The sequence below is a fragment of the Aythya fuligula genome, chromosome 2 (assembly GCF_009819795.1).
Source record: "Aythya fuligula isolate bAytFul2 chromosome 2, bAytFul2.pri, whole genome shotgun sequence".
Lineage (NCBI taxonomy): Eukaryota > Metazoa > Chordata > Aves > Anseriformes > Anatidae > Aythya > Aythya fuligula.
In genome coordinates this window covers 136654674-136669507 of record NC_045560.1, presented here as the reverse complement: position 1 = coordinate 136669507, position 14834 = coordinate 136654674, and the positions used below count along the sequence as shown (strand labels likewise).

The 14834-nt window shown below is 43.0% G+C and overlaps 1 protein-coding gene across 1 annotated transcript in view; it reads right to left on the bottom strand.

The window, feature by feature from the left end:
• LAPTM4B (lysosomal protein transmembrane 4 beta) overlaps positions 1–14834 on the bottom strand; it is a 60938-nt gene that overhangs the window by 26295 nt on the left and 19809 nt on the right. Inside the window, exons 3-5 of the mRNA XM_032181151.1 lie at positions 10946–11019; positions 10166–10288; positions 1637–1735 (exon numbers count right to left, since the gene is read on the bottom strand). Of these exons, the coding sequence (XP_032037042.1) occupies positions 1637–1735; positions 10166–10288; positions 10946–11019 (296 nt within the window). The remainder of the gene's footprint in view (positions 1–1636; positions 1736–10165; positions 10289–10945; positions 11020–14834) is intronic.

The window sequence follows — 14834 nt, the reverse complement described above, 5'->3', positions numbered from 1 at the left end:
ACATCTTTGTCATACTTTTTCAATGAAACACCTGACCTGCCTGCGATAAAAGCAAGGTGATGCTTGCATCTAAGACATTTAAAAAGCATGTTGCTTGTGTCACCTGGCAGACTTACACATTTATTATATTCAAAGGTGAAAAAAAAACAACACCACAAACCTCTATTGCTGTGAACATATAAATGGACAAAGCCAGAAGGCTAAATTATATTTCTAAATCAAAAAAAAAAAAAAAAAAAAAAAAAAGAGTATCACTTCCAACTGCACCTTAAAATATTTTATCTTTTCCTTCCAATTTAGAAATAGCTTCTATAATCTAATAACCTAATCCACCTTTTTTTTGGTCACAATAACTTTCCCTGTTTGTGCTGTATAGAAGAAACATCCTGTCCTGGCTCTTCAGGATGTCTCTAACCTAATGTGCAGAGGAAGAGCAAGAGCTATTCTGTCACCAAACCAACAGCAATTAAATAATTACTCCCCGTTTCCTTTTTCTGCCCCATGTGACAGTCTTCTGTGTTGGCACTCCCAGGAGGGTCTGCTTGGATCTATTTAACTGCTCCTTGTATGAGAGCTCTTCCATCCTTCAGATCACTTTCCTTCTGTGTCTGCTGGTTCTGTAGCTCTACAGCATTCTTTTTGAGACAGGACACACAGAAGTGAACATGTGCTTCACGATGCCAGTGTGTGGCAAACATCACAAATGGCACAGAAACCCTTAGACTTCTTTTTTTCTTTCTTTATTTTTTTTTCCTATTTATTTCTTTATTTCAGGTTTTATATATATATGATATTTTATTAAAATCTAATATTCTTATTAATTGATTTAATTGTTTGACCAGAATTGAGAAGTAAACTAGTACTTCCACGGACCTGTGCTATTACATCTACAAGACTCCTTTTCAGGTGCTCATGCTTAGTTCAGAGTTAACTGCAGTGTCTGTGAAACAGGATTGTATTTTCTCTGTGCCCATTACTTAGAATATATCACCATTGGGTTTTTCTACTGTTTTATTGCTTAGTAACTCAGAGCCTTGAGACCCTTCTCCAAAGCCTTCTCAGCTGATTGCTTCCCTATTCTGGGCGACATTGCAAAAAATGTTGTCGCTAGATCTTCATTCCCTCTCCCAGATCTTTTGTGAATGAAGACCATGGAGTTTGGTTGTAAAAACTTATTTACCTTTATCCTCTATTTCCCAGCTACAATGTACAAGAAGACCTTTCCTCTTGTCCCTACACTTCTCACACTTCTCAGGGTGGTTTTTTGTTTGTTTGTTTGTTTTGTGTTTTTTTTAAAGCCTCCAATGAGAGGCTTTACCAAATACCTTTGAAAAAAAAAAAAAAAAACAAGAAATCTGTATCTACAATCCCTTTCTTGTCCACTCTTTCAATGGATTTAAGCATCATGAGCTCCCCCTACAAGCACTATGCTTCTCCATTGGGGTCTACATGTTCACGTGTCTTCTGTAACATTTTCTCTCTTTTTTTTTTTTTTCCACAATACCTACCACTTTGCTTTGTGCAGCTATCAGACTGCCTGGTCAGTAGCTCCCTATGTGTACTCTGGGGCCAGGACTCTCAGAGGGAGCATTTCACCCATGACCAGAAGTAGATGGCATACAAGTAATGGACTTACCTTAAAAGCCAAAATGATGCTTATGAAAAGGAGTATAATCACAACCAGACATGTGGGGTTCACAGACATGATCTCTTCCTTGTAGGGAAAATTGCTGGGCTGCACAAGCAAAAATAAGCAAAACACTGTAAGTTAATCTCACGAGTCATTTAAGAGCCATTCAATTAGAGCAGTCTATAATTAATAGCTTAAAAAACTTGCTGTGATCTACTAAATTGGGAACTCTCTGCACCAATAACCAATTTCAGTAAATTTGTCTGGAACATGTGCTACAAAGGCTCAGCCTGCCAAATGTTCCCCAGAGGGCCGAGGGGTTTGCTTTTGCTCTATATGTGTGGTGGGTTTTCTTTCCCTTTGTGCATGCTGGTTTTGTAACAGACACAGATTGACAAGGGGCATCCCTCTGAGGACTTTGCAGCAGGAAACGTGCCTTCTTGGGCAAAGGCAGGAAAATTCTGGTCCTATGAAGTGGTCACTGTCTTACAAGATACAGTACTCTAGCCATGGCTGCCAATGACCAGTGGTAGCTCCTTCCAAGAATCAAAGAGGAAAAGTCCAGACAGCACGATCCTTTCACCTAAATATTTGATTAAAAGACATTGGCTGTATTCATATCCGTCTTCTTTTAGCTACATTTGGACTAGTTCTCCCAGGGCCACTTGTTAATGCTGCTGTTCCCCAAGGCTTGGGCCTTCCAGGGGAGCAAAGTCATGACTGAATCTGAATGTGCTCCAGGCCCTTCTGTTTTCTTGTATGTGAAATTGAGGTGACAACGTTCATCTTTTTAGAGCAGCGATTAGGATTGTGGGACACTTCAGGATCAGTGGCTGGAAAACAACCTCTAAACATGTTTTGCTATATCTAGTATATATTATCTAGCTTAAAAAACACCCTTTAAAATGAATTGTTTTGAAACATGGCAGCACCAGGGTTCCTGTTCCAGATGGAAGAAACCATTTTTTGCAGACAGAGCTGCTCTTCACACACGATAGCTCCACTGCAGCAGCAGCAGCCCACTATAACTGCATGCATTAGCTCCTTCCACGCACAACCCCCTTTTTCCTTACAGGTCTAATTACTTAAGCAGGCCAGCTCTGAATCCCTGTCAGGACAATTAAACAGCCCAAGCTATAACTGTACTCTTGGCAACAATGGTGAAAACCCAGTCTAACCCCTTGATGCCCCTTACACCAGAAGTCAGAGCAGTGCTTCAGGAAATTCTCCTTTTGGACAGCCGCTGGTGAGAACAGCTCTTAATGTAGTGCTTCCATGAACTGTTCGGGGTGGTTAACATCAGCTGCAGCTGTAGCCAATGCAGATAATGGTTACATAAGCACATTTTCCGCTTCTTGACAGCAACGTTTCTGTTAATGTACTGAATTTCATGGCTGAGGTTTTTATCATGTTATCTTCTTTGTCGAGGCACAGCTTTTGTAGGAAACCAACTTGCTATAATTTAACGAGTTACTTTTTTTTTTTTTTTTTTTTTTTTTTTTTTTTCACACAAGGTTATTGCTAAATATAGTGGATACGGTCACTCAGAGACCAAGAAAGCAAGACTGTATGCCAAGAAAAGATGCATTGCAAAGCAAAATCAAACCCCTTATGTACAGAACATTTAAGTACTACGGCCACAGCACCATCCTACTGCTTGCAGGAGTGAGGCCATCGGCTTGGTTAGAAAGCCCAGTCAGTTAGGGTCAGTCCCAGTAAAACTGCCCAAATAGGTTATCTTTTAGTACTGATCTACCATTAAAAACTAGTCAAACCAATTCATGAGCGTAATAGGAACTTCCTAGCTTGGCTTTGGGGAACCAATTGCTAGTCAAAGACTAGACAACAGTATGCTGGGGTTTTGGTCATAACCTGACGGCCTGTTTCCAAACAACAAAGCAACTGGGATTTGCATGGGGGCAAGAGGAGGGTGGGAAAATGACCAAGGAAGTTCCTGCAACCTTGAAGAGCAGGAACATCTGTTGGAGCCAAGAGACCTGGCCAAGTCTGGGAGCAGCACATCCCTTACGTCAGCAGTACTTCAAGTGAAAGGGCCTCATCAGCACTGAAAGCAACAAGCTGGGAGAGTACGTGAGGAGCACATTCTGTGGTTTCTGTCCTCGACGCTCAGGTTTTGGAGTTTCCTTCCTAGACAGATGTGAGGTGGGAGCAAGCCCCATGTGGTGGCTGTCCCCACCAAGTGGTGCCTGGGAGATCTTAGCATGCTGTATGAAAACCAAAGCAGGCCCCTCCTGGGGCTTCCCTGCTTGCTGTGTGGGACAAAAGGCTTCAGAAGCTGTGATGGATGGCCCAGGGCTGTGGGTCAACGTGGAAGAAGTTCACTTTGTTTGCTAACCAGGCTGGTTGCACCTGCCAGCCAGAAGATATTTAATGCTGGCTTGCCCAGGCTGGCTGACAACCCACCTGATCTTGACTCACAACCACAAACACCTTCAGTGCAGTAGGAAAAACAGTTATGAAACCTTCATTTTGCAGAGAAGCAGGAAAAATTACGGGAAGTGTCCTGGCTGCCCAGTGCAGGTACTGCTGCGGAGTTGGTCTGTGCTGGGAAGGTCTCCTTCATTCCCACCGTAACCAAGTACCAAAAGCGGCTCAGATGAACCAAACACCCATTGCCCTCTGCTGATGCAAAAAGTGATGAGCTCAAACACTGATGTGGCTGTACAAAGTGGGAAGAGACAAATTCTGTTCCCATGCAAGGGGTTTGTCACCCATGGGGGAAATCAGGAGCTGGAAGCCTGCTGCAGGGATGGTCCTGAACACCAGGGTCAGGCCAAAGGTTTGGCAAATGCATGAGTGCCATAACTTCTGGGAAAAGCTCAGCGTCAAATGTTGTGCAAGGTCTGATGAGGCTCAGACAGAAATATGGCTGGGTGGGAAAAAATCCAGCCCGTCACTGGAAATGCAGGAGGGATTTTGCGGGAAGATGTTGTGAAATTTCATGCACAGACAAAAAGTACTTGTAGTGGTGTGGCACTGGCATGCTGAAGTCTTAATTAAAGTGTCATTCATAACCTTGTCATGGACACTGAGTGCACTGCATGCATGGTAATATGCCCTTAAATTTTCAATTAAAAATAATTACTGCTTATATGTAGCAAAGCTCTATTAGAGACTTCAAAAGAATCTTAATCTTGCATGGTAAGTATATAGTATTGACATTGTACAAATGCACAACAACAGAAAGCCCAAGCCTGAAGCTTCTTCTTGTTCCCTCTTGTACAACCACCCATGCTTTCCTTCCTCTGGGACCACAAAATAATCCACTTCATATGATGGTGTGGGTTCTTGTTCAACAGTTACAATACTCTGAAATTAGATCTTACAGAATTGAAATAAAACAGGAATGCATCTGTAGAATTTTTAAAACCCTGCTAGGAAGTTAATTGTACTTCTTTGGAATTATGAAATGTCATTAAAATGTCAGAAAGAATATTCGCTTTTTAAGCTTTAGTTTATAGGAATCAGTTTTTTAGTTTTAATCTTTTACATTCTCTAGACCTCACCTCTAGGACTGAAAAGCGCGACTGGCACAACGAGCTGGTAGACAGCAGCATCGCAGCTATTTAATATACTTTGAAATTTTCTTTAGATGACCTGAGAAAGCTCTGTACTTTCACAAAAAAACAGTATTGCGTAACTCAGTTGCAGACTAGCCTGTTCTGCACCTCTGGTTCAATTCATTATGTATACTGTTATCAGATGACAGAAGATGAAGTGTTTAATTTTAAGGTTTTAGAAAGCACATACATCAAAGTGTTATTTGGGGTAAAGAAATCAAATGTGTTTTAGGTCAAACTACTTCAGACCCCTGCTGCTCCAAGAACCAAGATTTTTTTTTATACATGCAACATTTGCTCTATGTGAAGATTTTTTTTTTCCTAGTGACAGTGATAATGACCAAGACGTTCAACATAACCTTCAGAAAGTTTTATGACACGTCATCTCCCTGCAACGTTTCAAATGACAGATTTGTAACATCTACTTATTTTACATGACCCTTTGTACTGAGATGCTTTTGCAGTGTATGGGATTTTAGGGACACACCTGTGTGCAGCTGGGTACTAAATGGCAATGCAAAGTTTCCAAAGACACTTAGAGACTCTGAAAGAAGCAATCAGTGTAGGCTGACGTTACAAAACAGCTTGTGAACACCATGCTCAGTGTTTTGGAGTTGCAACACTTTTAGCTAGGGCTCTGCCTATCCTATTGATAGAATCCTATTTGCCTAAAAGTACTTAGAGGGTTTTATAGCAGCTTGCAACTCACCGTTGGTAGACTTAAATCTGCTAGATCTGCACCAAACTGAATAGATAAAATAATTCCAGGTACTAGCATAGAGAAGTAGAAGTGATTAAAAATACAGGGTTTTGACCTTTTGGTAAGGAAATCATATTCTTCTGTGACTGCCAAATACATTCCATTACCTGAGGTATATGATCTTCCAGATATTCAATAATGAATTTGAAGAATATTTGGGATTTTTCCTTTCCCTTATGGAGCTGTTCTCCCCTAAAACACCAACCCCCATATTTAAAGCAGTTTTAGAAGCACAAAAACTGAGAATGCCAGGAAGAAACACAATTTACTCCCTTACTTTCTGCCTTGCTTGGCAGGCCCCCTACAAAGGGAATGAGGGCAAGATGTCCCTAGGGCTGATTTATAAATCATCAGGAGCAATCACACCCAATTGGCATGACTCATATCTCACCTGTGGGGACATGGGTATTAACTGCAATCTTGTTCTTAATGTGGTATTTATCATATCTACCATGAACATCATTTAAAGGTAAGGGAGCACGTCCATGGGCGCAAGCCTGCATAGCAGTACCTGGGCTGTATGGCTACATTGGTGATGTTATTGTTAAAAACTGGAGAAGTTTATTTTTAGTTTCATCTTGTTCTGCCCCTAAATCCTTGACATTGCAAGAGCATCTCAGCATCTCTGAATATCAGATACCAGCAGACACGAATTTCACTCATTGCATCTGTTTTTTCCTACTTAGAGCGTATTTGCTCTGAACCAAACGTGGCAACCTTTTGCCAGCTGATGTGGGCTCCTGTGTGGGGGTCCCAGAGATTCCTGCTGAGCTACTTCTTCTAGGGACCACAGCCCAGACAAGGAAGATTACAAGGCTGTAAATGGTATAATAGAAACATCTTGCTTCTTAGTGAACTTTACCTGGAATAACTTTTAGCTACTCATTATCATTACACCTCTCATCTAATTTAAACAGCCTTTAAACCTAGATGCTATGCATACAAAAACCATGATGGCATCACCTCTTGGTCTCCTTCCTTGACAAACTAAGCAGGAAATTTGATTATCTGTCATCATACTACAATTTATCTACCTTTTATATGATTTACAGAGGAGCTTCTCTGCATGTACTTTGACTTTTAAGTCGGAGACACCAGAAGTAGATAGACATAATCTACGTGATCAACAGAGAAGGAGAGCTTCCTATCTTACTATTCTTTGCTTTATTTTCTTCTGCCCACAAATCTCATGAATAGTATTTGCAAGCAAAAAATAAAAGAAAAAGAAAAAGAAAAAAAAAAGTGAACTCTTGTTTTGTCACTTAGTTCCCCCCAGGCTGCTTACAAAATCACTGCATTCTAGTTGCAGTTGCCATGGTATAAGCTCATCTGTATTTTTTAATATTTTTTTTATTTTTTTAATATTTATTCACATTTAGCAATGTAACACATGTTGCTGAATGAACTCAGCTTCTTAATCAATGTGGCTCACTCTGAGTAATGGTTCTGTCCATAATGTTATTTACATCTCCATCAGTCTCTGTGTCAGCCACAGGTTTTACTAGAAGTGATTTTGCTGGGAAAAGCCACAAGTACTGACTCTGGGAAATGCAGAGATGTGCTCACTTTGGGCAATGCAGGGTACGGTCTTTCAGAGGATGACACAGCACTACTAGATTAGGCTCCTGCTCTCAGCCTTCCTCTAGAGGACTTGGTCCCTTTGGACAGTGACCTAGGAAAGCTCTCCCAAGGTTGGCACTACCTTTGTGAATGGCCTCTTGGGCACCACAAACCTATTCCATCTGCCATCTAACGTGATCTAATGCATTTGTTACATCCTTTATTGATCTAGTGCTTCACTGATGTTCTGAGCATCGTGCTACGAAGTCAAATGTCTTACAAAGGTCTACTGTGCCCCTGCCCAGCTTTATTGACAAAGTCAGTAATCTTGTCAGAGACAGAAAATGAGTTTCCCTGCAGGACTGATTTGCTGTGAAACCATGCTGGCAGTCATTAATCATATTTCTCTGTCCTAATCCTTTGTCAATTGACTCTCATCTCAGCATTTCTGTTACTCCGCTTGGTAGCAATGTCAGGCTAATCAGCCTATAATTATCCTGAAAATTCCCCTTGCCCTTCTGAGCACAGACAGTTTAGCACTCATGAAGCCTTGTGCAATTTCATTACTCACGTAGAAGATGATTTACAACAGCAAGAAAGGATCTGTGCAATCAGACATTTTAACACTCCAGAGTGCACATTATCTGGGCTTGCTCATTTTAAAACGGTGTGTTCAGAGTGAAAACTCTTTAATATGTTTCTTGACTGTCAGCGAATAGAAAGTACTTCCAAAACCCCAGCTACATAAACATGTTATACTGCTTGTTTCCAAATGCAGAGCAGAAATAGCTGGTGAACACTCCTGCCTTCTTTGCATCAGTATATTTATCACCTCTGCCCAACAAATGGCCTCTCCTTGCATTAGAAGTTTTTCTTTTTCATTTCTAATATACTTGTAAGTAGTCTTTTGGCATTTTTGCAGTTATAGATTTTTCTCTGAGGTTGTTAGTTATTTTTTTTACCTCTGGTAACTTCTAATGAAGGTTTCACTAATTTGAGCTAGCCAGAAATAAAACATCTCAACAGTGTGGAAAATTCTTATAAGGAGATTAAATCTCCAGCTTTCTTGAAGTCAGCACCATGCCTCAGCGTACCACAGGAAAAGCATCACAGAAGAAAACCCAAATATATGTGTGAGGCAGATGGTGGCTCCACTGACCGGGAGGGAAAAACATGTCCTTCCTGGAGTTATTGATAACACCTTGGAGTTGCTGTTAGAAATGTAGGTCAAAACGGGAACGTGGCTCACAAAGAGCTCTGCTACACAATTTCCAGTGTCCTCCAGGGTCTGCTCTTTGTATTTTGGCTATCGAAGGGCCAAAGGCAGTGATGTCTTAGCAGACATTTTGAGGGAATTGGCCATCCTTTGCCCTCCTGGTGAGCTGGCTCCAAATGTGGCACCAACAAGAACAGGAGCTCTTCAGCATGCAGCTCCCAGCCCCAGACTGCTGCTTTCTCCCTCATATTTTCCCTCAAGGACCAAGATTAAACAAAACCTGGTTACAGTGAGCCCCCTGGGATGGGGAGTGTGAGCTCCAGAGCTGCAGCTGGTCCTCGTGCTGCCACAGGAGGGGGGCTGGCACCGACCCATGGTGAGAGGCTGCAGGAAAAGGGTGAAGAGGAGGGCTCCAGCCTTAATTTGTTCTTTTCCACCCTTATCTCTGAGTACCTTTTGAATTGTTCCTCTGCTTCTCTTCCAGTGCAGCACCAGCTGTGACTGTGGGCGGGTGTTAAGTAAGGTGAAGGATAACAGGTCCCTGATGCATCCCAGCTCCCGCTGGCTTGACACATTGCCTCTTCCCAGAGATTTGTGCAGCCACTTATCTGCCTGCTGTTGCTCATTACCTGTTATTTATAATGCCCTAGGTGGTTTTCCATCCACATAACAAAGTTCACAGCCAAACTAATCTGCATTCAAGTTCTCAAGGCAGGTTTTCAGAGACAGCCACAGCGTTAAGTTGTCCCAGAGCTCTGCAACTCCATCTGAACCCATCCAAACACAGCCCAGGACCAGAGGTGAAAGATTTGCTTGTTTTCACTTTAGGTGGTTGCAGTCGCATACTGTAGCTCACACAGTACTGATTATGAATGTTTGGCCACAGTAGAACCTGTCAAGAAGGGAGCCTTTAATTGTCCCAAAGATGAGACAGATTGATAATATTTTCTAGCAAAAACAAACCTACCTTGAATCTAACTCCTGTCTAAAGAAATCGGTGTTAAAGCCGCTACATAAATTCAAAGGAGCAACAAAACATCCTTGGTATAGCAACAAAAATAAGTCACTGGATATGAATGCAGTAACTCTGAATCCAAAAGCAATCTCTTAGGATCTCTCTTTTGCACTATCATCCTCATTCCTAATGAAATGGTGCTGAGAGCTTCCACAGCATCACAAAACTCCAGTATCTGTGTAGTTACAGTATCTGCACAGATACTGTAGTGTAAGCAATGTAAGTTAGCAATGCAGCTCGCAAGGGTGTGGAATATAGATGAGCAAGCTCAAACTGAGATGACTGTTCAAGGACTGCATAGGAAGTCAACAGTAAACCACTGGCTAGAAATAAGGGACAAACCGGGCACCTTACACAGTTCTCCCCAATGCCCCAAAAGGTTTGTGAAAGTCACGTAATTTACCAGCTGGCGGAGGTAGTCCTGAATTGTGCTGGGATAGACAAGTACACTGATGGCAACCAATGTGTTGAGAGCAAAGTCAAAGATCTGGTAACAGAAGAAAGGGATGATCCAAGCCGCATGTTGCTAGAAAGGAAATAAAATAAAAACACATCAACCACAAGCTAAAATGGGAGGATATATATCTTTCTGCACTGAAACCTAAGGAATATTTGACAGAATGCAATGTTATATTTCATGAAGCTGTAAGAGGAAATAACTTGTAAAATAGGCTAAAAGAAATACAATATTCAGCCAAAAAGATTGGCCAAGCCAGCTTGGCTGCTGAGCTGCTGCAGTGTGTGTGGTGCAAGCCCCGTAGCTCATTATACTGAGACATTTAAAAACCACATGAGACTTTTTTTTTCCCAAATAAATAGGATTAATATCTGGACAAACCACTCATGTGGGAGGGAATGGAAAAAAAATCCATTAAATTTGGTAGGAACAAGATTCAGTTCCCTGAATTTACAGTTTGCCCAGAGCTTACTCCTGTTTGAAAGTACAGAGAGCAAACACATCTGAGCAGCCTCCAGCGTGGGGCTGTGTCATAGCACTCATCTAGACAACCAGCTCTGCCACTTCTTTGTTTTGTTTTGTTTTGTTTTTTGGTGTGTGTGGTTTTTTTTTTTTTTCCCCTCAATTTTCAGATAAACACAAAATTGTTAGAAAGCAACTTTCTTCATTTTATTTGCAGTTGTATAGTTCACTTGCTTCACATCTTTATGGAATGTAATGAATTACCTTATACGCGCCATACGTAGCCATTGCACAAATCAGAATCATTAGAAGAGAAATTGCTGTGGCAATGCACATATCTGAAAAAAAAGAAACACATATGAGTGATTGCAGGAAAAAATCAGAGCTTGGTTCAGTTATTTTGCCATCTGCTTAGTGCTGAGCATCCCAAAGGGCAGGATGGGAAGCGTGGGTGGGTGGGGATGAGCCAGGTGCATCATGCAGCCATTGCTGGAGGAAATCTCTGGGTCCTGTGGGAAATCTCCAAATTATGAGAAGCTAAAGCAGTGGTTACACTGCACAAGCCTATGCAGCCCTGATAAGGCTGGGGAGATGCTGTGAATTGTTCCTTTTTTTTTTTCTGAAAGATTTTCAAACATCCGGGAAAGAATGGCTAGAAGACTATTTTGCCTGGGACGATCATGTCTGTAGTCAGGAAGAGTCGGTGCTGAAATCAAAATGTGACCATTGGAGATAAATCTGAGCTTGCCAGACACATGGAGCTCAGCAGGAGCCGGATGCCTGGCTGATACCAGCCCCTCGGGTACCGTTACATCCTGTACCCTGCTCTGCCTGCTGTGAGACGGCTTTTGGTATCAGGACAGGCAGCTGAAGTCTATCTGTCTTGTGTGAGTCAGCAGGAACCACTGTCACATCTTCGCCCATGGTTGCAGACATGCCTCCCAGACTACAAAAGTTTACAGCCTTGGAAAGGATGTCTGCATTGAACTAGATAGATAAGTTTAAATTAACCTTGGGGAGATCAGGATCTTCTCATTATTGCCACACCTACTCTGCAACTAACCTAAAGAATGACCAAGCTCCCATGGGTGTGTAAAAAAAAAAAAAAAAAAAGAGAGAAGAGAGAGAGAGAAAAAGAAAGGACAGAATGAATACTGTGGCTTGTGTTTGCAGTAACAGCTGCCACGTATCATTGCTCACATCTTTATAAACACTTTGGAGAAGCAGAAATACATTTTTAAAAGCAGAAGTAGACAAGGCAAGTAGGGGTATCTTACAACAGAAATAATGTACTCCAAACTTTCATTTCAACCAGGAATAGTACAGAGATACATGATTTATTAATGAAGAAGTATAACTGTCAGTAAAGGTGAAATAATAAAGGAAGTAAAATATTCTTTACATATTTGATTGGAGTATTTACAGGACTCCTGTCTTTTTTCTTATATTGCTGCTGAACTTTCAATTAACTTTTCATTAGATTTAAGAAGTTTCTAAGCCACAGACAGCTGGAAGGAGATCCTGGGGGGTAAAAATCATGTATGTTTGGTCTTTTCCTATACACCTCCCTAGATATAATCACCGGCCTTAGGATGCCAGAAGTGAGAGGCTGTATTTCTGACCCTGCTCTGACAATAGGTCTGGGAGCACAACTGAACATTGCTACTGCTCTTCAGAGGCTAAGCACAAAGAGGAGAGAGGAGGCAAGGTATTTAGGACATGACTTGTAGAAGTCCCAGCTCTGTGAGTATTCGTGAGATATCTGCTGCTCACAGTGCTCTTACCATGTGCGTGGAAACTGCCTGCCTCCGTGAGGTATTTGGGGGACTTGAGACACAGAAATGCTGTGTTCAGGCTGCTCACTACCTATCACTGCCTGACTTTGGAGGCGTTTGAAGTGTGAAGATGCCTCCATTTGACCACAGCATTGCCATGACACCTAACTCTAGCACTTTCTGAGGAGCATCCCACAGCAAGGGACAGTCCCTCACCTCCCTGTCTGCATCCAAATGTGGCCCTGCAAAGGTGCCCAGGAGCCTGCAGGAAGGTCCCTGAAGGGGCCTGATCTGGACAGGGACTCCAGTGCAGCAGAAGAGACCTTACTGCAGGCTAATTCCTGATTTAATGGATGGAGCTTCTTTTCTGGGCACTTTTAAGCCCCTGTAGTGTGACAAGGGCCTGGAGTCCCCATTTCCTTACTCACAGTGCCTCGTACCCAAAACTTCACACATGCTGGCTTGTGGATGCCATGGGGAGGACACACAGGGTCCCTGTAATGCAGAAGGGAATGACATCTCAGTGCTTCCCAAATTGCCCTCCAACACAAATTGCTCTTCAGAGGCACTTTCTTCTCCTGATACTCATCTCATGTATCCAGCTTGGACACCTGAGCTACACTATCACGAGCAGATTCCAGCTTTTTAGGAGTTAAGGCCTGTGCTATACCTGTTGCAGGTGGTTGGTATTCTGTCCTCAAGACAGAAGCACGCACAAAAATGAACCTGTGCTAACAACAGTTTCTGCAGTCTGTTTGTATGCTCTTATTTGTGTGGTTTTTATTTTGACTGCCCCCCAAACCTCCTGTGAAATCACAATGATGTTGAGCACTCCCGGTGCAGTCAAGATTATGAAAGAAAGGCGAGATGTGGGAACGGCCACCTGTAGCCACCAGCCTCAATTGAAGCTCTTGAAAAAGAGCCTCTTGGATCGATATTTTCACTTTAGCCATCAGTTTGAAGGCACTGTGCTCTTATTTATTCTGCTCATTCATAATCCCAGTCCCTATTCCCTGTCTCAAGGGGAAACTGCTGTCATTGCTGCTTGCAGCAGACACAGCAGTTAGGGCCTGGCTGTGCTGGTGATCCTGGCAGCTCTGGTTCATGGCCAGAGCTCAGCAAGCCTGGTCCCTGGTGCCACTCGAGCCGTGCGCAGCCGTGCCAAGCCTTTGTTGGCCCAAGTTCATCCTTCCTCATTTAAGGCTTCACTGGGCTTTTTGGGTTGTGTCAGCTTCAATTAATGAGAGTGAAACCAGATATGTAGCACGCTGAATGAGAAGCCAGCAGAGGCATGTGATTTGTTCCCCAGCCACGCTGTACATCCTGTGGCACTCACTAGATGAGCTATACCTGCACCACTGAGGTGTTTGCATAGCCTGCTGCTCTACGTGGCTTCTTGAGCTTTCTGTTTGGTTTTAAAGAAACTGAGTTGGATTTTTCTCTCTTGAGCCTTGTGGGGAGACATCTTTCTGCCTCTGATAACTTCACAGGGAGACAGCGAGGAGCCGCAGCAAGGCCATGACCTCCCATCCTCCAGCTCCTCCCCTGCCCACCCTGGAGGAACCAAGAAGATGCTGAGCAGCAGCCTACGATCCCCAGGCAGTTATATCTGCCCTCCCAGCCTTATTTATCTGGCAGCCTGGCCTTGTTACAGCCTGCTGAGGATTACTGCCTCTCTTCCTCCTCCAGCCTGCCTGTGGGACCTCTGTGCCCCTGCTCCCAGCATTGCTCCTGGGGTCCAGCCCCTGCATCAGTGACATTTTCTTTCCAGAAAAAGAAGGAGGTCAGTGAGAAGGAAAGAGAGAAGAGCATTCTGCACCTTTGAGCCCAGCTCATTTACTTCAGAGGGTAAGATGTAGCCCCAAATATGCTGTGCTGGGGCAAGGATCTTGTTTTTTCCCCTCCCTGTAACATGGGGCTCATACTACACCAGTGATATTGATGCAGAGGGGCAGGAAGGGTACATGCTCCATCGTACTCTCCCAGCTGAAGTCCAAGTCTGCTATCTATAGGTTTCCTTATAAAAATACATCTACTTGAATTAAATCTTTTTGCACCCTGGGGTGCAAGTCACGTTCTGCAAGGAGACCATCCCACCAGCCTGCCCACTGTTCCACTCAATCCTGTACAGACACCCCTCACCCCGTCTGCATATCCTGGACAGGAATATCAGCTGATTTTGGCCTGATTTGCAGACACTGGTGTCAGTGTTCCCATGGGTTCCCACAGGGCATTGGCAGGATTTTAGTACTGGTTGTCATATGGGTTAGGAAGGATCACACACACCTGTGACACCATGAGGGCTGTAAATAAGAACAAGCAACACTCCTTGCTCATTTGAGCTATAACACATCAGGATCATAGCCTGCACACTTGAA